The sequence below is a fragment of the Nanorana parkeri genome, unplaced genomic scaffold, assembly GCF_000935625.1.
Source record: "Nanorana parkeri isolate BGI_ZX_2015 unplaced genomic scaffold, ASM93562v1 scaffold504, whole genome shotgun sequence".
NCBI lineage: Eukaryota > Metazoa > Chordata > Amphibia > Anura > Dicroglossidae > Nanorana > Nanorana parkeri.
The window spans coordinates 312,320-340,037 of record NW_017306772.1 but is presented as its reverse complement, the minus strand read 5'-3'; the positions used below and the strand labels follow the sequence as shown (position 1 = coordinate 340,037).

The 27,718-nt window shown below is 41.2% G+C and overlaps 1 protein-coding gene across 1 annotated transcript in view; it reads left to right on the top strand.

Moving 5' to 3' along the window:
• JAK3 (Janus kinase 3) overlaps nt 1-27,439 on the top strand; it is a 70,009-nt gene extending 42,570 nt beyond the window's left edge. The window contains exons 15-24 of the mRNA XM_018561147.1: nt 307-439; nt 3,988-4,139; nt 10,225-10,375; nt 10,462-10,595; nt 13,884-14,073; nt 16,985-17,109; nt 23,321-23,493; nt 23,601-23,718; nt 25,083-25,193; nt 27,228-27,439. Coding sequence (XP_018416649.1) covers nt 307-439; nt 3,988-4,139; nt 10,225-10,375; nt 10,462-10,595; nt 13,884-14,073; nt 16,985-17,109; nt 23,321-23,493; nt 23,601-23,718; nt 25,083-25,193; nt 27,228-27,347 — 1,407 coding nt within the window. The 3' untranslated portion in view covers nt 27,348-27,439. The remainder of the gene's footprint in view (nt 1-306; nt 440-3,987; nt 4,140-10,224; nt 10,376-10,461; nt 10,596-13,883; nt 14,074-16,984; nt 17,110-23,320; nt 23,494-23,600; nt 23,719-25,082; nt 25,194-27,227) is intronic.
• Nucleotides 27,440-27,718: the final 279 nt, after the last annotated feature.

The following is a 27,718-nucleotide window of genomic DNA, read 5'->3' as shown; positions in this document are numbered from 1 at the left end:
ATAGCATTTTGTTTGCTGTGTTGGCCGTGCTGTTCTTGCTAGGTCACTTAACAAGAATCCAGAACTTCTGGTCTTGCTGGCAGCGTACCTGAGCTCAGTCAGTGATACACAAAATGTTGAAGCTAGCTGGTCAGAATGATAGCCAGACAACCAGCATTTTTCGAATGAGGTCAGCAACGGCTCTCCGCATATAGTTTCCTTGGGACAGAATTCCTATAAATCAGGAAATGAATCCCGCTTTTCCTGTTACTTTATTACACAGTATTAAAATATTTTTGTCTTTTATGTTTCTTGTCTCTAACACAGGAGGATAAGCATCTAGTTCATGGAAACATTTCAGCTAAAAAAATACTTTTGAGCCGTGAAGGTGACAAGGACACCCCTCCTTTCATTAAACTCAGTGACCGTGGTATAAGCATCAAAATCCTTGATCAAGGAAGTAAGCTCTTCAAAAAACATTTATTATATCCCTTTGTTTAACCAGCACCTGTACATTTTCTTTTAAAACCTTATCTAATAGTTTATGTTGTCATACATATTATTAACTTTGTAATAACTAACAATGAGGTGTCAGTCCCATGGCTTTTTGCAGGTAAGGGAACTGTACCTTATGCTAACCAGTTCATGTTTCGTTTTGTGGTTTAGCATTGTTGTTTTAGTATAACTGTAGAAAAATTTCAACCTTGCTTAAGAGGAAACTATCATGGTTTCAGTGAATTTATTTTTATGGAGTTTTTTTAAAATGTATTGATTTTAAACCTATGTTTTAGATATTTTTATTATCAACTAGCAAAAGTTGAGGATATTAAAAAAACACTACTGAAGGTGTGTTTTACCAAGCAGTATGTGCAGAAAAGGAATGCAAAATTGATTACAGGGGCAACATGTGCAGGAGAGGAGTGAAGAGGGTATGGCGGAGTAGTATGTGCAGGACGGGGTAGTATATGTAGAGGAAGAATGCAGAGGGTATGATGGAGGGTAGTATGTTTTGGAGAGCTGTCTGGGGCGTTTGACGGGAACAGTTTGTGCAGGTAAGAGGTGCATAGGATATAATGGGAGCAGTATGTTTAGGAAATGAGTGTGAAGGATATGAAAGGGGGCAAAATATAAAATATGCAGGAAAGGAGTGCAGAGGCTATGAGAGATGTCAGTGTTTTCAGGAGGGGAGTGTTGAGGATTTGATGGTGAGCTGTATGTGCAGGAAAGTAGTGAGGGTTTATGATGGGGTCAGTATGTGCAGGAGAGGAGAGCAGAGGATATGGTGGTGGGCATTGTTTGCTGGAGAGGAGAGCGTAGAGTGCAATGGGGCAATAGGTAAGGGGAGGGGTTTGTAGCCTGCTGTAAAAGAAGTGTCAATATGTGCAGGAGAAAAGAGCAGAGGGTATGATGAGGCAGTGTGTGTATAGAGGGGAGAGTGGACGATATGACAGGAAAAGGAGGTTTGGAGGGCATGGCAGTTGGGAGTATGTGCAGGAGAATAGTGTGAAAGGTAAAACTATAAATAAATAACTGTCCCCTATATCCAGGGCCGGTGCTAGTCTATTTTGCGCCCTACACAAGACCAGCTACTTGCGCCCCCAACCCCCCCCCCCCCAAAAAAATTGCCATATTTGATTTTCAGAAACAGATTTGTAGAAAAAAAATTAAACATGAAGCTGTTAAATTATACTGCAATGCAGAATACCATCAGCTTTAGAGGATAATAAATCCCAGGAATACATTATATAGCAATGCAGAACAATACCATCAGCTATAGGGACCTACAAATCACAGAAATACAGTATGCAGTATAAATGCAGAATAATACTTGAATAATTTTACATCCAACATACTCTGTGCAGCCACTCTGTTCCGGGGTGGGCCAGCCTGATGTCTCAGGAGGGGTGCATAAAGTCTCAGAGAGGTGCAGATGGTCTCAGAGAGGTGCAGATGGTCTCAGGAGGGGTGCAGAAAGTCTCAGAGAGATCAAGAACATCTCAGGAGGGGTGCAGAAAGTCTCAAACAGGTGCAGAACGTCTCAGGAGGGTGCAGAAAGTCCTAAGAGGGGTGCGGAGGGTCTCAGGAAAGGTGCGGAAAGTCTCAGGAGGGGTGCAGAACGTTTCAGCATGGGAGCATGGGGTCTCAGGAGGAGTGCCAAAGGTCTTAGGAGAGTTGCGGAAGGTCTCAGCATGGGGCCAAAGGTCCCAGGAGGGATGCCTAGGGTTTCAGGAGGGATGCAGAAGGTCTCAGGAGGGGTGTGGAGGGTTTCAGAGGGTGTGCGGAAAGTCTCAGGAGGGGTGTGGAAGGTCTCAGCATAGGAGCAGAGGGTCTCAGGAGGGGTGCAGAGGGTGTCCGGAGTGGTGAGGAAGTTCTCAGGAGGAGCACTGAGGGTCACCGTAATTGCTTAGTCTTATACAAGTTACTATGAGAGAGAGGGAGAGAGGGAGAGAGAGAGAGAGAGAGAGAGAGAGAGAGAGAGAGAGAGAGAGAAATATGGTACACTGGAGGCGATTCAATACAGCATTTGCAACACTTTTCTGGCGTTATGGGGGGGGAATAGGTAGAATATCTAGACAAGGAAAAGGTGCTATCCCAATTTGGTTGCAAAAATGGAGATGCACTTTAAATACTTACAAACCAATCTATGGAGTATTCAGTAGTCCAAACCACCAGGACCTATACATTGTATGGTTCTCAGATTAGACAGGTCTGCATAAATATAAGTAGGTATATCCTAATAGGGTATTCTATATGACAGCATATAGTATATAACTTGGCAACACTAATCAAAGAGCCCAAGCTAACAACCCCCCCCCCCCTGTGTGCAGCATGGGGTCATGGAGGTCTGCTGACTCTCTTCATCCTGCTAGTGAATCCCCCCCTCTCCTCCCTCCTCCCTGTCAGCTCACCTTCTCCTGGACTCCATTTTGTGTTCTTTCACAGGACAGCTCGTGTCCGCACAGTTTTCCCGGCTTGTCTGTCAGCTGGTGATGGGGGCGGGCGGATCTCTCCTCTCTTCTGCCTGTCTGAGTGGCCGCTCTGTGCTCCTGATAAACGGAGCTCTCAGAGCAGGCTATCGGCATAGCGGACCGGCCCGAACACAATCAGGTTGTGTTCGGACCTGTTTGTGATGTGTTCCCCAATTCTTACCTTCAGTTGCCTCGTAGTCCTTCCGACATACTGAAGGCCACATGGAAATTCTAGCAAATACATAGGTTGATGCACAGGAAATAAATGCCTTCATTTAAAATGATTGTCCATTCACATGCGATCTAAAATGGGTTATCTTCAATCTAGTGTTCATAGTCCTGCAGCCCACACATCTACGGCAGGGGTAGAACCCTACCCCTCCGAAAAAAGTAACCAATTTTTTTGGGGGATCTATCACATTAATGGTTAATTTATCTCCTAAAGTAGGAGCTTTAAATTCTATAAATCAAAGTAGGTTTGTCACGTAGGAGATGGCTCAAAATCTCTCTTAAGAATACTCCAATGGTTGGAAACAATTGTCTTTCCTCCCTTACTCTATTTCTTCCTCCTTCCACTAATATATTTCTATCCATTCTCACTACTGATCTATTTGTTTATTTTATTCTATTTTCTCTATATCCCTCCTCCACAAATCTCTGCATAATTTCACTGGACTGTTCATAATCCAGATCATGGGTACAATTACATCTGATACATACCAGCTGTCCCTTTGCGATATTACTAACCCATCTGGGGTGATAGCACTATGGGTCAGTAAATATCCATTTCTGTCAATACTTTAGAAAAAGGTCTTAGTACAAATGTCTTTCTCCTCCATAAAAATACATAGATCTAAAAATGTATCCATTTATCCTTTTACCCCATTTATTAATAGTAAAACTGATAATCAATTATTTACATACATAGTTAGCATGGCAGCTGTTTGTATTTCTTTTTATTGTTCCAATAGCATGGGATTTTTTTGATTTACTTACATGCTAACATGCCTTTTTAATGCCTACATATTTACATTTTCAGTGTTGCTAGAGAGAATTCCATGGCTGGCTCCAGAATGTGTATCCGACGCCAGAAACTTAGCTCTTGAGTCTGATTGTTGGAGCTTTGGAGTCACTCTATGGGAGATCTTTAATGATGGCATTGTGCCACTTAATGCAGAAGAACCAGAGAAGGTAAGTATACCATAAAATCTGTAAAGAGTATATGGTGTGACTGTTTACATGTTCGTCTTTTTAAGATATGTTCGCTTTTATTACCGTAGTAATCAGGGATGAGCACAGGTTCAGACTGAACCTGGTCCAAACCTGAGCTCCTCCGAAGAATCAAGACACATAGGGCCACACTCCCAATAACCTGCAGGCCAGAGCATTCCCTGCCCCACATTTGCACATAAACAAAGCAGCGGGATGTTTGTGCTGACACCATTGACCCTAAATGGCCACATGGCCATATTGAGTCAACATAATTGATCAAATATAGCCATGTGGCCAAATAAGGTCAATGACATCACAGAATCCCGTCCCTTTGCTTACATGCAGCTATGGACGGAGAAAGAAATAAGTAAAATGAAAAATTGTAAAGAAAAATGGTACAGTCCCGGCCAGAGCACATGATCATAGGTGAAACCCCTAAATAGAACAGCATAGAAAAGCTCCATATTGGTTGATTAGAGACATGCAAGTATAAAAATAGTTTGTCTAAACAGTAGACAAACTAAGTATAGTAATCAAATGCACCAGCCAGAGTAATAGCAAGTAATAACAAGACTCCCAACTTGGCACCCAGAGAAGTGTGTCAAGGCAGAATAGAACTGATGGTGTATAAGTACAAGGGGTTATCTTGGTCTCCAATTCTATTACAGGCTTCTCTGACCAAAGCAAGTGCTTGTTGCACTAATTAAGTTTTAATAATTTCCCTCCATGTTTAGCAGCTAAATCTCTAGTCTACTGAATGTGCCTTTCAGTTTTTCGGTTTGACACCAGGCCGTGTGACATCTTCATAAGATCCTTTAACTGGTTACTGGGCAGCTCATAGATCTTAAATCGTAAATTCAGACCCCAACTTAAAGAACCTATGTCTGTGAAGGTCCTCATTCATTCAGGTCATGGTATATCTGTAAAAAATAACTCAAGGCAAAAAAAAAAAATACAGCAGGTACAGTTGCCTTGACTTATTTTTTACAGTTAAAGAACCTATGTATCCAAGTGGATTTATGCCTTGCTGTGTCAAGTTTGTCTAGGCTTATTAGATTTGTGTTAATTAGAGGTTCAGGGTAGCCATGGTTGTAAGATGGCCTTTTAAATTCTGAGACCCAATATGTTTTTCATTGGGGGGCGGGGTGGGCAGGGAGGGGGAGGGGGTGTAGAGTTTTGGTCTTGGCTTATGGGGCTGGAAGAGGCATGTTTGAGGTTCCAAGCGCCTGTTTCTGTCCTTTCCTTTGTTTCTGAATCACAAAGGTAAGTGCTTATTGTCAAAAATCACAGGACTAATATAGGTGAGAGAGATCTTGGCATGGGTGGCGCATTTTGGGCAAGTTGTTAGACAACCTGAAAGAGGTGATGGGTACGTTAAATGCCCAATGAGCGCTTGGCAAGTCACAACTGGAGTCCGGTTATGCATTACCGACAGAGGAGAGCGGTGAGAGTGATCGAATGTGGGTGATTCAGTTACTGCATCTGGGCTTCCTACACTTAAGACCTGAAAGGTTCTTTGAATGGCCATGTGAGTACTTTTTATTTGTAGTTTTTATTTAAAAAATAGTTTATATGGGGTTATGCTATGTTCCATTTCACCTATTGTATTTGAGTACCATTTTACAAACGTTGAACCTAAGAACATCTGACCTCAGCATTGAGACGTTTTTAGTGAGGGGGAGGCATGTTTGACCATTCTATAATATTTTAGTTATCCAAAGTATAAGGTGAACGAATTTGTGTTCACACATGTCTCATGGTGAAACAGCTTCACATTGGATTACATTTTTCAGCACTAGGGGTGATAAAAGCTCCTTCACTATTTCACTGAGAGTGGAACATATCTCTAAGGACTACAAATTTATTAATTGGAAATGCAGTTGTGAATCCACACAGACAATGAAATTGGAATTGATTAGCAGTGCGTTTTATATAAGTTTGTCTCTGGACACTGTATTGTCATTTGCACATCATTGTATGTTTATTTATTTAGCACTACACTATTACCTATGTATATGTTTGATAGTGACATTCACTTTGACGTAGGGATGCACCGATACTAGTATCGGTATCTGTGCAGATACCGAGTATTTGGTAGAGTACTCATACTCGCCCAAATGCTCCAATGCCTAGCCCGATAGCCGAAATTCCGGTATCAGGAAGCCGGGCAGCGAGTCATCACACGCTGCCTGGCATCCTGATTGGCCAGGAAGCCGGTTCCATGCTCCCTTGTCACTTGGAAGGCCTAGGAACTTAGGCCATTTTTCATGGTCACCAGGGTGTGTAATGCTTGGGGCATTCTTTTGCAAATAATCATATATGCAGGACAATGGTATGCTTTGCCATGGCTAAAAGTTGTGTTAAGGGTTCTTATAACCAAGGAAAGTTCAATTGCACATCTAAGGAGGATACATAATGCGGGGAATGACCAGAAATAGTTTTTGTGTTCAACTAAATTGGGTATGTAGGCCTGTGGTTGGAAAGGAAGCTAATTCATCAGCAAACAAAGCTGCCTTCAATTCTGCCTGGACTTTTGTCTAACCTCAAAAGAAGGTGGAGGAAGAGAAGAACCTAGGCAATGGTTAGTTGAAGATGTAAAGTACGGTAAAAAGGGTGAAAGTGGGCAACCCTGTCTACTGCAATTCTGAAGCATGAATGGCATGCTAAGGTTGCCACTAGCTAAAGTTTGGGCTTTGGGTCAGGAGTACATGGTTGGGCTGAAGTCCAGAAAATTCTCTGTTATGTCCGTAGGGATCACAACTATCTAAAGCCATTTCCAATCTATATTATCAAACACTTTGTCTGTGTAGAATGCCAGCAAGGCAGATGATGACAGAAAAGGGCTGCCAGTAGCCTACTTATACTAGCGGTAGAAGACCTTTTTTGTTACAAATACAGTCAATAATGAATATCTCAATTTAGGAAGCAGTGTGGCTAGCCTATTGGCTAAGATTTAAGAAAGATATATTCAGCATTTTGTTTCAGTAGGGATGTAGGGTGAAAGGAATTGGGTAGGAAGGGATCTGCCTTTCTTTGACAGGAGTTTTAAATAAGCCAGTTGGAAAATACATTTTGTGATGTAAGATGTGGTTGTAAAGGGAAAGTGGGTTACCCACCTCCTTCCCTAAAATTTTGTAAAATTTATTGGAAAGGCCATCTGGGCCCGGTGCTTTTGCTCTCGAAGATAGCTTAATAGCATGGGTTAAGAGATGTCACAATTAAGCATTGGCCTGTTCTGGTCTCTGAGTGAGGCAATTGTATTTCATATATAAACCCGTCTTTTACTTGTGGGGACATTGGGTTTTTGGTATAAAACGTTTTGGAATAGTCCCCAAACCCATGGAGATTGACTAAGTCCTTTTGTTCAGGAGACATTTTGCCAGTAGCCTCTTTAAGTTTAGTGGTGTGGGTTATAGGTTGTCTACCTCTCGTTTTATTCAGTAGTAAGCAGCCTGACTTGTTACCACATTTATGAAAATCTACATTGTTCAACATTTTTATATGCAAGTCATATTGCTTGAGGCGAATATCATTAAATTGTTTAGAGTTATCCTATTCCCGTCATCTGTTAAAAGCAATATTTCTGGGTTTATGCAAAGCAGACCTTCATTCATGAATCTATATAGTTTTTAATGGTGTTTCTCTTTATGGAGCTGACGTAGTTCAGAAATGTACACCTCAGCACTGCTCTGTCCTAAAACATAACTGGGTTTTTTCACATGTAGTTTGGTGCACTGGGCATACTCAGACCGCTAACCTTTTAATTGGGGAAAAAATGCATCATCATTTATAAGGTCAATACCACTGGAGGTCCCCCTGATCCCAGACTGATCAGTTGAAATGAGACTGGTACATGATCAGAGATCAACATTTTTGTGTCCCACCTATACATATTTTACTGCTCTTGCCATTATATTGTTTCATATAATTGATGTTCTGATGTGTACTGACATCTAGTGGTAGTTCTGCCCACTATAATTGATGTATCTTCTTTATTTCCCTTCCTGTTTAGTGCTAGCTTTTTCAGGCCTAGCTAGACCCCCTTGTTTCTTCCATGTTCATCCAGCCAGGTTTAGTCATCATAGGGACACGTTATAGGAAGTCATTGTCCTCTCACACTTTAAAAGACTGGAAAACATCCTCTGCACTGCACTTATCTGTAAAGTAGAATTGTATTAGATTTAACTTGTGTCTGTAGATGGTGCCAGGTTAACAAGTGGTCATACTGACCATACAGACTGGGTATAAAGAGATATATCACTGCATATATCGGCATTTGAAACAGAACACACCATGTCTTTAGTGTTTGAGGAGTGGGCTTTCAGAAGTAAATTACTGGAAGCATGGAACTTGTCAATGCTGGATAATGATCCATGCCTATGAGAATAATGTGTGTAATCATGATCTTGAGGGTAAAGGTGCTTCCATAGGTCCATGACACATTCCTCCTGCATCAAATTCAAGAGGTTGTCATCTTGAGAGCTAAGATGCCTGGGATTTTGAGTGGGGGGCAGGGGGGGGGGATCTATCCTCCAAGGGGTTGTGCACTACATTTAGATCTCCTTCCAGCAAAAGCATGTCTTGGGATGATTGTTGTAAGGGTTAAGTGGAGAAGGGTGTCCAAAATGGATTTATTGTTTGAGTTTGGCCCATAGGCAATTGTAAGTCTCTTAGAGCCCAGTTGCCGCTAGGGAAGTCAGAACTGGAGAAGGATTTCGGGGTCATTGAAGACCACAAACTGAAAGGTAGTTTGCAGTGCCAGGCTGCTGTAAACAAAGCTAGCAGGGTCTTGTCCTGTATTAAAAAGGGGATGTATTGCAGGGACAAGTCTATAATTTTGCCACTTTATAGATCATTGGTTCGACCTCATCTGGAGTACGCGGTCCAGTTCTGGTCACCAGTACTAAGAAAAGATGTCCTTGAGTTGGAAAAAGTCCAGCGGAGGGCAACCAAACTAATTAGGGGTATGGAGGACCAGAGCTACGAGACAAGGCTACTAAATTTAAACATGTTCACATTGGAGGTGAGGAGATTAAGGGGGGATATGATCTCCATGTACAAAATGTTCAATGGTAGTAGCAACATTAGCGATAAACTGTTTAAAATTAACTCCATTACAAAGACTAGAGGCCACCACCTAAAATTGGTGGAAATAAAATTCCAGCACAAGGGGCGAAGGGGGTTCTTCACAGTAAGATCAGTTAGGGTCTGGAACTCACTGCCACAGGCGGTGATTTCAGCAAATAATGTGGAATTGTTCAAGAAACTTTTGGACGATTTCTTAAGGGACCGTAATATACAGGGGTACAGGTACTCCTAGAATGAGATCCTAATAGGTTGGACTTGATGGACTAATGTCTTTATTCAACCTCAAATACTATATAACTATAAGTTGCAGAGCAGTTTTTGATTGTCCTCCATGTGGAGATCATGTTGGTGATGGAGAATTTGGCATTGTAGCAATTTGTGGTTTAAGGTCACTGGTCCAGCTGTGTAACCTTTAGCGGCAGCCCCCACCACCGACCCTACCCAAGACTTTTGCATTAGAGACAGTTTATTTGGGAGAGGTGTGTCTCTTAAAGTAATGCCACATCTCCTTTCAATTTTTTCAAATGTCAGAGTATCTGCAAGAGTTTCTGAGGGGAACGGAGACCTTTGACATTCCAAGTTATGACACACACACTGTAGGTTATAATAGAAAACAAAAATGGACAGTAGACATGTGAGTAGAATTTTGTGAAGTTGGGTTGGGGGAGGGGGGGATAGGCGTCCCAGCTACATCTCCATCCCTGCCCTTACAAGAGTCTACCCTTGTGAGTTGAAAACAGTGAAAATTTTGCCATAAGCGACAAACTTGTGTAACTGGAAAACACAAGGGTGAAGAACGTATTGGACATTTATTTGTATGAAAATGTCATCGTGAATCTTTGGTAAGGATCGCAGGTACACGGAATGAGGTGATATTAAACGGTAACAAAATCATTTTGTAATTTACCATGACATAATGTGATGATAATGATTTGTTACAATCTAAATGACTGAATATCTTTTTCTTTTTAAACAGAAACTACAGTTTTACAAACAACAGATGCAGCTTCCAGCTCCACATTGGATAGAGTTGGCAAGTTTAGAGCAGCAGTGCATGTCTTACAACCCAGCCTTAAGACCGTCATTTCGCTCTGTCATTCGAGAGCTAAACAACCTTATTGCATCTGGTAGGATACAGTAAATTATGGCGAATGCAATGTTTTTGTGGCAGGAGACTTGTGATGTTACAAATATTTTTGTCTTGTCGTCACAGATTATGAGCTGTTAGTGGATTCCAAAGGGCAACAAACAAAGGAGGGATTCAGGATTTGTGACCATGCCTGGGAATACCAGGACCCCAGTGTATATGAGGAAAGACATCTAAAATATATATCAGTTCTTGGCAAGGTGAAGTGTTTTTATCACCTTTCATCTAGCAATTTTATCCTTGTGTATGTAATTAGAAATTAAAAAATAGAAAATATTTTGAATAAATCTGTGTAACATTTTTATTGTGGTGAAATTATGGATTCTGCTTTACTAATGTACCATAGCGTACATTTTCTTGCGTGACAGCGAATATGAAGACTGCTATAAATAAATAACTCAAACATTGGTCTATATTTGACAAATTCAAAAGCTGACAAATTCAAATTTAAAAAATCTAACAAATTCAAACTGAGCATAAGATGAAAACTTTATAAACACTAGGGATGCACCAATACCAATATTTTGGTACAGAGTACGAATACCGATAGTTTTTTCCTGGTACTCGCCGATACCATTTACCGAGTACCGGAAGTCCCATTCAGGAAGCCAGGTGGTGTGTAATGACTCAACACCTGGCTTTTCGTTTACTTTGTTATTAGCAGTACAACTATAAGTGGAAAAAAAAGGAATGCACACACAAAACATGTTCATATTTACATGTGCTAAAAAGTAAACTGGACTTAGTTTTAGTGTGATCCCTGTGCCTGTATTTCATTGCTCAGTTGTGCTATGTCTGGCCTGTAGGATGTTACTTTCAGCTGATGTCAGACCAGCAGCAATGTACGGTAGGCCTCAGATCAGAACTAATACACGCATTGCATGGCAGACCTCAGATCAGCACCAATACACGCATTGCATGGCAGACCTCAGATCAGCACCAATACACGCATTGCATGGCAGGCCTCAGATCTGCACTTTTACACGGCGATCCTCAGACCACCTCTAACACATGGCAGACCTCAGAGCACCACTAATTCCCTGCAGACCAGCTCCCATTTACACACTTCAGTCTGCATATCAGCTAAAAACACTGTATGATTGATACATTTCCAATTTGTCATGCTTGAAAGAAAAAAAAACTATTGTAGAGACTGTCTTCCCTAACTACATGGACCAAGACATATTAGGCACACACTCAGACCCTCACAAATGCAGAGCAGTATCTTCAGCCACAAATAGCATTGATTTTATTCTTATCCTACAGATCAGTGCAGAATTAAAAGCAAAGCTATTTGTGGCTGATGATCATGCTGTGCATTTGCGTGTGTGCAGGTATGAGGACTAAGATTTGTGCAGGTGAACGGTATGCATGTGGCACTCACAGTAATATTCCTGGCGATCCTTCAGCACCTTTTACTTTTTTGTACTTTGTCAGCCAGCGAAATCGGCTGTGAAATCCACATGTCGGGCATGACGAGTGAGAAAGCCCGCTCCTATCCGACGGGCCGGCAGATGAGCTATCTTTCTAGGCAGGAGCTGGGGTAGACCGATTTGCAGGCATCCTCAGCGCGCCTTTGCGCTCCTATAAAATTCAGCCACGTCAGGGAGGTGGGTGGACCAGGCATGTAATTGACAGCCAGCTTGAGGGAGCTGTCAATTATATGTAAACTAAAGAAAGAGATCGCGTGCCAGATGCCAAGACCTCACGTGCCGGGGGGTGCCGACCCCTGCCCTGGAGAATGAACAGTGCAGGGTCTACCTCAGGATTTAAAGAGAAAGTCAAGGTTTGCATATATCGCTTGTGTATATGTGGATCTCCTCTGAACATTTGGGCATTTAGTTTTCACTGAAGATAACCTATACTTATGCTTGTTTTCAGACTAAGGGGTAGTTCACACCAAGCGCGGAGTAGATCCAGAGCAGAGCAGGTGCAGACCGGATCAAAACTGCGTCCAATGTATTCCTATGGTATTTTGAGCTTCAGTTCACATCGCAGCGTGCAGATCCAGAGCAGGTGAAAAAACTGCAGCAAGCCCTATTTTACCTGCTCTGGAACGCATCAAAAACGCAACGCAATGCAACCCAATGCAATTCAATGGAGAAAAATAACGTTAAAGAAAAATGGTCATCTGTAATGACCTAATCTTCCTTGGTCACTTCCTGTCTTTGGAAAAGGTGACCTTGTGAGCTGGAGAGCAAAGGAAAAATGGTGGACCAGTTTTGTGACCCAGAGAGATTCATAAGTAAGGTTCAACAGTGCCCTGAGCTATATGATAGCAGACACTTTCAATATAAGAACAATAGAAAGAAGGCTGACCAGTGGAGTTTGATAGCAGGGAGAGTTTTCCCAGGATATAAGGATATGTCCTTGACAGATAAGGAGAGCTGTGGTGAGTACTTCAATGTGAATGGCATTGTATACTACCGTGTTTCCCCGAAAATAATACAGTGTCTTATTTTTTTTTTTGCACGAAATAAGACACTAGGTCTTATTTGCGGGGGATGTCTTACCTGGCTGCAGCTGTGCTCTGCCGTCCAGGGAGCCACAAACAGGTGGGCGGGCATGCGTGCGGCCGGGGGGGCGTGTCTGGCAGGGGGGCGGGAGGGAGCTGCCTCTCCGCTCGGAACTAAGGAGACGAGGGGGCGGGCATGCGTGCTGCTGGAGGGGGGGCGTGTCGGGTAGGGGGCGGGAGGGAGCTGCCTCTCCGCTCTGATGTCGTCATCCAGAGAGCAACAGCGTGCGGGTAGGTGGACGGGCGAGGGGGCGGGAGGGAGCTGCGGCCGGTCTTCACAGCTACCCCGGAAGTAAGATCTAGCGCTATCTTCGGGGATGTCTGTAATATAAGACCTACCCCGAACTAGGTCTTATTTTCGGGGTAGGTCTTATATTACAGACATCCCCGAAGATAGCGCTAGGTCTTATTTTCGGGGGATGTCTTACTTTCGGGGAAACGCGGTAGTAGTTCCTCAAATGCAGTATTCCATCCACCCTCCTTCCCCCCACCACTCCTCCTTATCACACGGCCTGTTTGCTCACTGACACCTGCAGCTGCTTTTCATGCAGCTTGTGTGGCTGTCTGTGATATTATATGCCATATGTATTCCCTCAGCAATATGTATTCCCTCAGCAACATGCATTATATTATATGCCTTATGCATTCCCTCAGCAATATATATTCCCTCAGCAACACAATGGAAATTACCTCATAACATTGTTATCTTCCTGAAAAAAATAAAAAATAAACGCATCAAAAACACGTCAAAAACGCATCGACTGTGTGCAGAAACCTGAGCGGATCTGCTCTGCATTTGGTGTGAACAAGCCCTAAATTAGCCAATTCTTTGACAGCTTTGCCTTATGTGAAAGATCTTAGGATCGTCCATTCAAACTATAGTCTACTAGCTAAAACACTGAAAGATGTACATGCAGCAAAGCCTAAATGTGTTAATTCATCGTTTTTATACCTTTTTTTCCTCTTTTTTTAGGGTAATTTTGGCAGCGTGGAACTGTGCAGATATGATCCTTTGGGTGACAACACAGGAGAGCTGGTGGCAGTGAAAAAGCTCCAGCAAAGCACAGCTGAACATGTCCGGGACTTCCACAGAGAGAGCTTGATTCTGCGTGCTCTTCACAGTGACTACATTGTCAAGTACAAAGGCATCTGTTACAGTGCAGGTCAAGCAGGGCTGCGTATCTACATTATATTTTTATAGTCTCATCTATTCTCTGTATGAGTACTGTGCTACTGTCATATAGCCACATGGACATTTTTCAAAGACAATCAGAAATTCTTATAATTAAATATTCTGCTTTATTAAATAAAGCAGATCAATAGCAATGATAATGAGTGCGACACACAGCAACCAATTAGATTTCAGTTCATAGATATCAGTCCAGTAAAAGATGTACCCTGATTTCTCCTGGTTACTGTGCTTTGCACACTGCTATTTGCCTCACTGAATAAGCCTGTAATAACCCACATGGAGCAGTTAGTGAGTGTTTCATAACTTAGCCCTTTATGGTATGGTTTAAGCCCCACTCATAGAGAAATTTGTGAGACTCATGCAATCGCCGCATTTGCAAGTATAAATGGGGCCTAGATGTAATAATTAGCAGGTTATCCCAATCTAAGTTACTTAATTCACTAAATGCTGACAACCCCTATTGCCCTATGGTAAATGTGTCAAAAAGACTGTCAAATATTTGCAAATAAACAGTAATGTCCAACATTGAAGGTGCCCGTAGAAATAAGCTGAGCAGCTAATTCCAGTTAGTTACTAACAGATGAGTAAAAAACATGTATATGTCTATGGGTACAACTAGAGTAGAAATCCTCTAACTGTCTTTAGGGGAAGAAGTGATCATCCAGATTTAAGTTCGCTAACCAACTGATAGTACTTGAGATGTCCATCAGTGCTTACCCTCCCTTCTCCATTGGCATAAACATGTGTGCTTGATGAACTGAACATGCATGTTAATGGATAAATCAGTTGGATCTTTATTTAAATAACCTTTATGAATAGATCAGTGTTCTAATCATTAGGAGGTGCTCACTTATTTGCAACTTCTATTATACAATTCCATACAATTAATAGTCATGAGATCACAAGTCTCTGGCAAAATTACTATACAGCTGCTACTGTTGTAAAGAAGCAGTTCTAACATGTAAAGTTTTTATAATGTTCACAATGGATGCAGAAAATTATCTGTCACCTTTACATTTATTTACTTTGTAAACCTTTTCGCTGCCAAGCCCCAGGGCCAGATTAACATAGGGACGTTTTGAGCACCAGCTCCAGGCCCACCACTGAAAATAGGCCCGGCCCTTAGTTTTACATATGAACAGACCATGGTATTTACATATGAATGAGTCATAACTCATGCATATGTAAATTATGCAGTCAATTTATATGCAAATTATTATGCATGACCCCCCCCCCCTCCCCCCAATCCCCGCAATTATAGAAGAGGGTACATTCTGGGATTCTGGCAATGTCTCCTTGCATGAAAGGTACAGTATTTCACTTCAGCTGTTCTTCATCCAGTGTCTGCTTTATCTGTGTTGGGTTATGGGGGACCAGAAGGGATGTGGGGGAGAGTGGGACTAGAGGGGATGTGGGGGAGAGTGGGACTAGAGGGGATGTGGAGGAGAGTGGGAGCAGAGGGGATATGGGGGAGGCTGGGACCAGTGGGGAGATGTGGGAGCAGAGGGGATGTGAGGGAGAGTGGGACCAGAGGAGATATGGGAAATAGTGGGAGCTAAGGGGATGTAGGGGACAGTGGGACCAGAGGGGATTTGGGGGAGAGTGGGAGCAGAGGGGTGATGAGAGTCACAGGTCGTCTCTTCACTGGAAAATTGGGAGTAATAATAGACAGGGATGGATTTAGCTGGTCAAATAATGTGCTATAAACAGGCAGGTTGGGTTCAGCTGAGTGTGCGCATTCATCTGCACAGTGAGAATACCTCTGTTACATTGCTGGTCAGTGAGAATACCTCCGTTATATTGCTGGTCAGTGAGTATACCTCCGTTATATTTGCTGGTTACTGAGAATACCTCTGTTACAGTATATTGCTGGTCAGTGTGAATACCTCTGTTATATTGCTGGTCAGTGAGAATACCTCTGTTACATTGCTTGTCAGTGTGAATACCTCAGTTACATTGGTGGCCAGTGTATATACCTCTGTTACATTGCTGGTTAGGGAGAATACTTCCGTTATATGGCTGGTAAGTGAGAATACCTCCGTTATATTGCTGGTTAGTGAGAATACCTCTGTTACATATCTTGTCAGTGTGAATATCTGTTACATTGGTGGTCAGTGGGAATACCTCTGTTACATTGGCGGTTAGTGTAAGGGCTTCTAACTAATTTTATTACACAGTATTTTTGCCACCTTCCACCCATCAGCAGCCACAACAAATGTTGCAGAATGTGATGTTCGCTATATATTATAAATAAAATGTGCTTGCAGTGTAATTAGTCGTTCTACAACTGACACATTTGCAAGCAAAAAAGCATAAAAAATGAATGTGTAGTTTAATTTTAATCTACCAGTTTGCCTCATTTAGGTAATTTGGGGTTCAGTGAAAAAGCCGGTTTATTCCGTATGTTTAAGATATCCAATGTTTTGTTAATGCACTTTTAAATAGCTAGTGTGTGTGTGTGTGTGTGTATGTGTGTATTACTTCCACATGTACAGCAATAATATATTTGCTGTAAATAGGACTAATTCTAATTCAATGGTATTGTTATCCTTATCTACCTTGTTGTGCATGCATGGAAATACTGAGTTAAATATAATCATATGATGCTTAATACAGACATTAAAGCAATCAGCTAAACACATATTTTAAATACACATACATATGTGAACTGCTTGAGCTGCTACAGGATTTGTAATTCTTTTCTTAACATACCCAGACCAGGCAGCATGGCTACACAGGTCTATACATTATATATTTATTTTCTTATCTGCGCTTTACAGCTTTCTTTGAGTAAAATATTTCCCATATATAGGCATCCCACCCTCACACTGCCTCTACATTTTCCATGCTTTTTATTTATTTTTATATATTTTATGTCAAAGGTCGCCGCAATTTCCAGCTGATTATGGAATACCTTCCTAATGGCAGTTTGCAGGAATATCTTCCGAAACACAGAGATGTGCTGGAGTTTCAGCATCTCCTTCTCTATGCATCCCAGATCTGCAAGGTATGTATTTTTGAACAAAACATATGATGTACTGTAATGATTTGAGATACCATAACATCTTTTTCCTACAAATGTGTTTCTTTTAGAGCTATGTATGTGATGCTCTGCACTTTTGGTGATGTGAGAGATGCTGCTTGTTTTATTTACATTGTTTTTATTCATTGAATAATCTAGGGATCCCTAAAATACATCCTGTGACCCCATGCGGTGCCTTAAAATCTCAAGCGCTGCCCCTATGTTCCATGCAAACCTTCCTTCAAAATACAGAGGGACTGTTATTGCTGATCACAACATATTATCCTTTATTTTTGTTGCTAGCATTTCTCCTCATTCATTGCTTTATAAACACATTCTTAGGCAAACCTCCTGATGTAGGCCTTTTTATGATTTACATGTAGCTCAACCACTATGCTAATTTTAGCAGCAACAGAAATGGACCCGCTTGACTAGGGATCTGAAACACAGATCTGAAAAAATTTACTTTATTTGTGTGGTTTTACGCTAGATCACTCTTCCTTCGCCTATCAAATTGTAAGGGTCATGAAAAAGTTTGATTCAACATGCATCCCAACATCTGCCTCTAATAACCATGCACCAAACCATGGGAGCCCCTCTGTGGATCCTTTTGGAGATTCACAGTCGCCACCCAACTACTCTCTTTTCCTTTCTTTGGCTCCCACTACATCTCAGGCCTAGAGCAATAATCCTACTCATGAAACATAACTTAAAAATATTAGATGCCTCAAGATGAACATGCTCCCACACCTGCTTTACCTTCTCCAAACTCTACGAATTTCTATTCCAATGTACTTTCTAAAAATAGTGAGGAGAGAGTATGCCAGTTTCCTCTGGTCCAAAGGTGCACACCGTTTGAACAAGACCCTACTAGCCTTACCGAAATCGAAGGGAGGCATCGGCTTTCCGGATCCTCTCCGTTATCACCTAGCGGTTCACATGTCGAGGGTCCTCGAGTGGTGCAACCAGGGAACAGACAAATGCTGGATACACTTAGAGCAGACATCTTCCCCCCTGCCCTTAGCGGGCTGGCTCTGGACCAATCAGGTTCTGCCTCGGGAGATTATTACTCACCCTCTTATTGGCTACACGATCCAAGCCCCGCGAAGTGACAGTGCTGTGATCTCTTCTGGGACCACGCCTTCCCTTCTAACCCCGGTTAGTGGCAATCCTGCCTTCCCACCAGGCCTGGAGGATAAGTCCTTTTCGCGATTCTTACATGCTAACAAGTTCAGGATGGCACACTTCTGGTCCTCAGGGATAGCCCCTTCAGGAGCTCTCGTCCATGGTTTCACCTCCTCTAATGAGGTGGCAGGCTATGCAGCTGTGCTCCTTTTTATCGAGCCTCTCGAGTGCGGACCCACCAAGAATGGACATATTGGCCTTTGAGGAGATATGTTTGCGCGGCGACCCAGTGGAACATTGTCTATCTAGAGCCCATGCCCTACTGGTCCTCGAGCCCAATCACAATCCCCCCTTGTTCTTGACCAAGTGGGAACGAGACTTAGGCTGCACATTCTCCTCTACACAGCGGGAGTACATCCTAAACTTTGCTCACAAGACATCTATTAACAGCTCAATTGAAGAATCTGGCTATAAGATCCTAACTAGATGGTACTATGTCCCAGCCACTCTACACAAAATGTTCCCACAGACATTGCCCTTATGCTGGAGGTGTGGCCAGGAACCCGAAACAATTTTACACATCTTTTGGTCATGTACTCGACTTCGAGAGTTCTGGGATTCGATCCTTGCCATAATTCAATGCCTCACTGGTGTGTCTCTGTCGGATGAGCCAGTGGCGGCACTTCTACACCTCTCCCCGCTACCAAAGAAAAGGTACCACAAATCTCTGCTGATTAACTTGGTGAATGCTGCGAGGGCATGATTTCCTTTGTTTTGGAAGCATTCAGATCCTCCAACACTCCAAGTATGGCTGCGGAAAGGTGGATGAGTTGCGTGTCTTAGAGGAACTGACGGCTGCTCTTCACCATACGGAAACCAAATTCCGAGAAACGTGGTTCTATTGGTTGGAGTTTCTGGACTCCCCAAACTTCGGGGTCCTGATGGCCCAATAGCCACTACTGCCCCTCCTGGTGGTCAACACACCCGCTGAGCCTGTGTACTTCTTGTTTGTCTCTGTCTCTGGTTTTGATTGATAGTAATAGTCCACTATATATCTCCGTTATCTAGATTTACCAGGTAGTATAATGACGTGGGAGGTACATCCAGATAGCCGGCCACATGGTTGCCGATGTTAGGTCTCCCGGACCAGTTTACCATGCCCTAAAAAGAGTGCCCTCACGTGTTTACAACACGACCCATCTGGGGATTCTGTTGTTGGACTTTTCCTTGTGGTTATACCTTGACTTGCTACATGTCTTGACTGTCTTCTATGTACCTGGACCTGCGAGTCCGCATGGGTACAAATTTTTGTATAGAAAACTTTAAATAAAGAATTTATTTTAAAAAAAATATGGGATGCACATAAATACTCAGGCGGCCTACTGCTCTCACACATGCCACCCCTACCACTCCCAGCTCACGTTTCCCCCAGGCTTTCTTGAGCCTAGAGCTTTTGCCTAGGGTCCTCTAAAGGCTTCTACCACTTTCTAATGTCCTCTTACATAATGTCCTGGATTCACATGAATGAAAACAAATGTCCCCCGCTCATTAAATTTTATAGGTTTCGACAAATACAACTCTGGATATCCAGACATTTATGTCAGACATAACTGAAACCTATGTGCCAAAATACCCTCAGTGGCCCCAAACTAATATCAATTCTAAACTCGCAAATTAACTTGCTGCCGCAACATACAAGATACACATTTGTAGGCAGACATTTTTAGGCAAGGGGAGATGGATTTACAACAAATTAAATCAGCTGAGGACTGAGCAGAAATATGGGAAAGCTTGGCAAAATGTTCCCTAAATCTTATCAATACAGAAGTTGCGTACAAGATCAGGATAATGTGGTACATGGTAGCCTCTAGAATATCACATTGTATTCCCAATGGCTCTGGCCAGTGTTTCTGTGTCTACTCAAATAATAAATATATAAACCGGGCTATCTTTCTAAAACCAGCAACAGCTTATAAATCATGATAGTGATCTACCCACATATGCATATGCAACTTAGCAAATATAATAAGGAGCAGAAGCATGACAATTCTCTCAAACTGATACTTTTTAGCCGCCACACATACTGAGTATTAAATAACGATGCACAACCTCTGTTATAATAGAAACCAAAACTGTGTCAGTCCTGCTGCACAAATATTAGCTGCACATGTATCCGATATACGAAAGGAGAGTTCATAGTCCACTATGATGTATTAATATTAACTTGATAGATCCTCTTCACTGTATGTAAACTTTAAACGCTCACGAGATTCTTACGACCATAAACGGTCTAGTGACGCTCAATCTGCTTCTTAACAACAGCATATGTTGAACTCTTCTTCCGATCCAAATCAAGCCGGTAGACTTCTGTGATCATATACTGGTGGTCTATTAGCACATCATTAACTTCTCATTGGCTACAAGAAAAATAGGGAAAAATGGGGCTTTTAAAGTGTCCAAACTATACGAAATGTCCACCAAACAACATACATGATTTTGTATAAACAATAAATGTATTATTACATTAAGATAAACATAATTTAAAAACTTGGTTACATTTGCAATGTCATTGGCATGATACAATGGTACATTAAAATCAAGCTACCTCCTAATGGTACCCACATGCGTGTAAATATATTTCATACTGTGGGAACAGTCGCAAGTTGCGAAACGCGTCGAAGACTGGGCCCACAGTGGATAATACAATTAATACATGGTTTAGGACTAATAAGGAGTCTATGATATATGAAATATATTTACACACGTGTGGGTACCAAAAGGAGGTAGCTTGATTTTCATGTACCATTGTATCATGCCAATGACATTGAGAATGTAACCAAGTTTTTAAATTATGTTTATCTTAATGTGATAATAGATTTATTGTTTATACAAAATCATGTATGTTTGGTGGACATTTCGTATGGTTTGGACGCTTTAAAAGCCCTATTTTTCTCTATTTTTCTTGTATTCATTTCTACTTAGGGGTGTGGTGTCTATCCCGAATGGTTCAACCATTATGTGTTTAACTAAGTTATCATTGGCATCGGGTGATTTTCACTCCAACGAAACTCAAATAGCCAACTCAAAGATGAATGAAGCAGTTTTTCATTTCCCCAAAATATACCCCCATGCAATTATATTCAGACCAGTTTACCTAAACTGCTTTAATGGAACCCTTAATGATGGATCCATTTCCCATGCCCTTTAAGCCACTTAATTTTTTTCTTTCATCCTTTTCTTCTCTCTCTCTTTTGTTCCCACGTCTTTCCTGCACTTATAGAAGAATACCTTTTATATATAGATATAATCACTGTGTCAACTTTGTTTCCTCTTAGTCTTTTATAACCCAGTTAATAGGCACATACAGTATGACACAAAACTCCCAGACACTGGTAAATGAACTTTATTGGCATATTTCTGTGATGACGATTAAACAAAGTTGGTCATTCTTGTTTTATTGGCAAACATAACTTTACATTCAACTTAAACACCATGCATATATTTCTGTATGTCGACAAGTTGAACAATGCTACTGAACTGTCACAGTAATGATGGTATTTGAGGAGTATTTCAAGTAATGACAACCTTTTTGCCAAATATATAGGCCCATAGTGAAAATGTAAAAATTGTTCTGGTTCATAAAGCTATAAGGGTATCAAGCTAAAGTAGTTAATGATGTATTGATAATACAGAGTTCTTCCTTTAGAACAAATGTTTTCAAATATTGGACGATTTCTTAAGGGACCGTAATATACAGGGGTACAGGTACTCCTAGAATGAGATCCTAATAGGTTGGACTTGATGGACTAATGTCTTTATTCAACCTCAAATACTATGTAACTATGTAACTATGTAACGTGAGATGTACTCACATTTCTCACTAATTTATGCTATGTTATCTTTATATATACGGTGTCTACAACAGAGACCTTCGACGTGGCCGTGATCCGTATGCCACCAAGGTGCAGCCACCTAATCTACAATGGAATATTATATTTTATTATTTTTTATTGTTTTCTTTTGCGTATATTTATTTTTCAATAGGAATATTATTATAACATTCTGTTCTGTCTTCCCTGTAAAATCAATTTTGTATAAACTAAGTACAGAAAAAAATGGAATTATCTAAAGAGAAAGTAGCCCTACCACTTTAACTAGCTTTCCAGGGGGAGCCTATCATGAGAACTATTGATCAAGGCAGTTACTGTCTCTGCTGGCCTTCATGAAAACTTGATGTAAAGATGCTGCTTAATATGGGCCAAACTCAAGGCAACATATCAGAGGAGGGAATGTCCCCAGAAATTTTCCAGGGTCTGGGGAGGATGGCTAGAATCTGCGGATACAGCAGGCTGAGGGACTCGTATCTCTTTTAGAACACTCCTGCAGTGAGTGGGGATCTGAAGTGCTATAATCATTGTACCCGCAACCATTGTATATCCAACCTAATGGACTTTGTATTCCTGTTTGAGGTGCTGACACCTCGTATGGGGCGGCGGGTTCTGGGGACACACACAATTGTTTAGGGAAGGGGGGTGGGGGAGGAGGGAGCATTGGACGTGTGATGTTCCTATGCTGGGGTTCGGTTTTTGTTGTATATGTTATATTGGTTGTATATATTGTACTGAACTGTGTGCCTTAACGGACGTGAAGGTCCTTTACCATGTTTTGTACTAAAACTTTAATAAAAAGAATTTACAAAAAAATAAAAAAATATGGGCTAAACTCCCTATTTGCTCTAGAGTTTATAAATGACCCCACTCTATTTTATAAAGGAATTAAATCGACAGTAACCGCTGTATGACATGACAGGGGCAACCTGGAAAGTTGTAATGTACCTTCCCCACAAAGTTCTTTGTTTTCTAGCCCTAAAATATGTTCAAACGCAGTAATGTTTTAAATGTTTTCTAGGGAGAAAATAAACTATTTAACATTGTTATATAATCTTTAGAATTTATCTTAAGAAGTGTATAGTTTTGCTGTTCGTATTTAAGTGGATGTAGAAGGTGTTGGCCACATTGAAGTCATTGTTCCCTTTTCTTGTCTTGATGACCCCTGCTTTCTATTTAATCAGGGTATGCTATACCTGGGATCACAACGCTATCTACATCGGGATCTTGCCAGTAGGAATATTCTTGTGGAGAGTGTGAATCATGTTAAAATTGGAGACTTTGGCCTGACAAAAATCCTGCCACAGGACAAAGAATACTATGTGGTTCGAGAAAGAGGACAGAGCCCCATCTTTTGGTAAAAAAAAATAGATTGCAAACAATTGCATGTTTCATACCAACAGTTTATTTACCTATACTGTGCTTGCTAATTCAGTTAGTCTTCTTTGCTCCTGCTGTTCTCAGGCATGCCCCTGAATCCCTCTCAGACAATATTTACTCCCGAGAGTCGGACGTATGGAGCTTTGGGGTGCTCCTGTACGAACTATTCACCTACTGTGAAAGAAGCTGCAGTCCATCAGCAGTAAGTGGCAAAGAATAATTAAAGGGTATCCAAACCCCCAATGTAATGTATTATAGCTTACTAGTTCCTAGAAGAGGTGGCTGCATTAGTTTTATTTTTTTTCAGGCTTTTTATATTCACCTGGTGATCCTGTAAATGACAAACTTCCTGTCCCTTCATGTCTATATTTATTTCTCCATTTTGTCTATGAAGGAAGCCAGTTGAGGCGCTCTTCTTATTGCCAGTAATTGCGTTAGATTGGGGTGCTCCTCTGTTGCATTTCTTTTGTCTTTTAGTACTACGCAGGACACCTCGGCCTGTTTCAGGAGCTTGCACACCTACCACTGGAATCACCAAAACCTCCCACCCCATTTTAAAAACACCCATTGTGTGTGTGCATTACACATCTCCATTTATGCTTGTCACCTAGACTGGTTTTCATGTCTGCCTCTGTTCATCTCCATTACATGGAGGATGGGGCTATTAGTAGTTTACACAAGAAAGATAAGATCATTTTTGCTGTATTTTTATTTTACATGAAGTGAAAAGAATAATGTATTTCTGGCAAGATCAACAAGTATTTTCGGTACTTGCTGAAAATAATTTGTGTTAAACAAAAAACTAATGGAGCCACCACATTTGAGCACTCCAATATATACAGGTGAAACTCGAATAATTAGAATATCGTGCAAAAGTAATTGCAGTAAGTGTTACAAAAGGGGCCCAAACCAAGTACTGAGTACATATGCATGCTTGTACTTTTCAGAGGTCCGATATTGTTCTATGTACAATCCTTGTTTTATTGATTGCATGTAATAATCTACTTTTTTGAGGTTGTGGATTTGGGGTTCTTGGGGTTTTCATGAGCTGTAAGCCATAATCATCACAATTATGACAAATCACGGCTTGAATTATCTTGCTTTGCATGTAATGAGTCTATCTCATATATTAGTTTCACCTTTTAAGTTGCATTAGTGAAATAAATGAACTTTGCACGATATTCTAATTATTCGAGTTTCACCTGTATATTATACATTCTTTAGGATGTAAATACAAGGCTTGGCTTTCTATTAGACAATTCGTTTACATACTATGCTATATGCAAGACTGACCGGGTTATTCACAAAAGGTTAACGAGTTTGGAGAAGGCAGGAGAAGTGAACAATCTAGGACAACATAGCTGAACTGGAAAGTGAGCTGAATTGGAGAATTTTTCCAAATTGGCTATTTTGGCCTAGATTGCGCACTTCTCCGTCCTTCTCCAAACTCTTCACCCTTTTGTGAATAGGCCTGTGAGTAATTGAAGCAAAATGTAATTTTTGATGATGTTAAATGATAGCTGAATACAAAAATGAAATATCAATATATATGCTTGCTTTTCTCAGGAATACCGCCAAATGATGGGGCCTCACAATTCCCAGCAAACAGTGTGTGCTCTTGTAGAGATGTTACGAGATGAGAAAAGACTGCCTTCTCCGTTGAACTGTTCCGCACAGGTGAGCTTCTACAGTGCTATACAAGAAACATCTTATAGCCCTTTGTATCAATTGTTTTATTTTTTCATACTGAATGAACAGCTCTGTCACTTGCTCTGTCAAGTAAATATTTATCAGGGCTAATAAAAACACAGATGAGCCTTTACTAGTCTCTCAGTAACTAAGTGTGCTGTTGCCTTGTAATTATTGCACAGAGATTCCGCTTCCTGCTCACAAACTCATAGCAGGCTAGAAATGGTCTGGATGGGATTGGGACATTTTAACTGGCAAATTCTGATGTAGTTTTGACAGGAGTCCATAACAGAGGTACTTTGAAATAGATCTCCAGGCAAACCATTAAATGTGCATTTGAATACATATGTTTACTTCTTCTTCTGCCAAAGGATTTCAATGCTGTTCAACCAATCTTGTGATCTACAAACTTCTGCTATGGTGCGTGACTGAATCATAGGAGGAGCTGAACACAGTCACAAATCGTTTGGCAGGATAACAATTGTGTATTTACTTACCTGGAGTTCCATTTTAAATTGTTTATAAATGTAACCTGAATACAGTATCAGTAAATTGGTGCAAGGGTCATAGTATGATTGGTAGACAGCATGCTCCATCATATATCATATGATGAAGACAGTGCGGTTGATTTTACTATAGGCAAAGGGAATTTTCCCTTAGCTTAGTGAATGTGGTAAAAAATTACTTTGCGAAGAATACCCAATCATATGGAAGGAAAATTTTAAAAAATTGGACGTGATTGGATGATGGAAGTCAGCAGAGCTTTACCTTGTTCACTAAGCTAAAGGAAAATGCCCTGACAAAGTGAACAGCCTAATTGCCCTTAGTAAATCTCACCCACTATATCAGGAATGCAAAACTTGCTCTAGCCACAAATAGGCTAACTTTCGCAGGTTTGAATAAACAATAAATATGCATGGGACTTCCATTGAAAGAGGACTACAAAAAATCCCGGTAATACATTAAACAGCAATGCAAAGCAATATGAAGCTGCATACTCTGTGTAGCTCACTAGGGCTGTGCAGCATCTGACCAGGGCTGTGCGGGGTCTCAGGAGGCTGTGTCCGGGTCTTTGCAGTCTCACCAGGGCTGCGTGTGGGTCTCACCATGGCTGTGTGGTCTCACCATAACTGTGCAGTCTCACCAGGGTTACGTGCAGGTCTCACCAGGGCTGTGTGGTCTCACCAGGATTGTGCTGGGTCTCACCAGGGATGTATGCGGGTCTTACCAGGGCTGTATGCAGGTCTCATCATGGGCTGTGCGGGCGGCTGCAGGGTCTCACCATGGGCTGACTGGCACTGTAAACAGCTGCCACGAGGTCCCCAGCAGGCTGCCGTGAGGTGCCCAGCAAGCGTGGGACCTTGCGGCAGCCGAATGTGTTTAAAAATTTAAAGCATCAGTATCGGCACTTAGTATCAGGGCATTTTCACAAGTACAAGTACTCGTGAAAATGCTACGTATCGACACCGATACTGGTATTGGTATCGGTGCATCCCTAATACCGCCGCCACACCTAAGGACTGGTAAGCAGCAATATATTACATTTTTGTTGGCTTTAGATATCCTTCATTATTTAAAATAGATTTTTGTGCTCATAAATTTGGGGGTACATGAGATTGGGGATAATCTTAAAGAACAGGGGGCACTTTAGCTAAAAAAAAGATCTATTGATTTAGCCTATAGGCTGAATAGGCTACATTGTAAAAGTAGAAAATTGTCAACTTTTTCAAGCCGGGACAATGTGGCCTATAAGAAAAGGGCTGACACTTAGCTCTTTTCCCATTTTTTTGCACACCCATTAGAAAGTGACCTGCGTGACTGAGCGAGCCTAGGTATACCTAAATGATGCTCATAATGAGAACACATTGGAAACCATTGCTTTGGATCTTGAAAAGCTGGTCTATGATGCTTTGTAGCAGATTGCTGCACGTTATAATTCAGATACTGGATAATAGTGCTGTTTTGCACAATTATATGTAATTAACATTCTATTTATTTAAAACTTATATCCTTTAATTTCAGGTTTATAAGATGATGCTCTTGTGTTGGTCCTTTTTGCCCTGTGAGAGGCCCTCATTTAGTGTTCTGGAACATCAATGTGAGCAAATGAGGAAGAGGATCCAGAATGGGTCCTGCAGCTGAATAATCATCAGAAGACTTGCAGATTATCTGCACAACTGTCATAACATTTATTAAAATGTAGCACCTTATAGACTGAATTCTGCTAAAGCTTTCATCACCTCCACATACAGATATTTATCAGTCACTAACATCTACAAATCTACATTATATATTAAATCATTAATGAATGATTTTATGGCTATAAACTATTTTCTCAAAACCATAAATACTTTTCATCTCTGTTAAATCCTTATGTGTGTTGTAATGCCAATGTCCCATCAATGAGAAAAGGAATTGCATAAGCGCTGGTGGTACTTGTATTCACTATTAATAAATACATTATCTGTTTTACCTATAAAGTCATCAAATGCACTCTTAAACACCTTGATCTT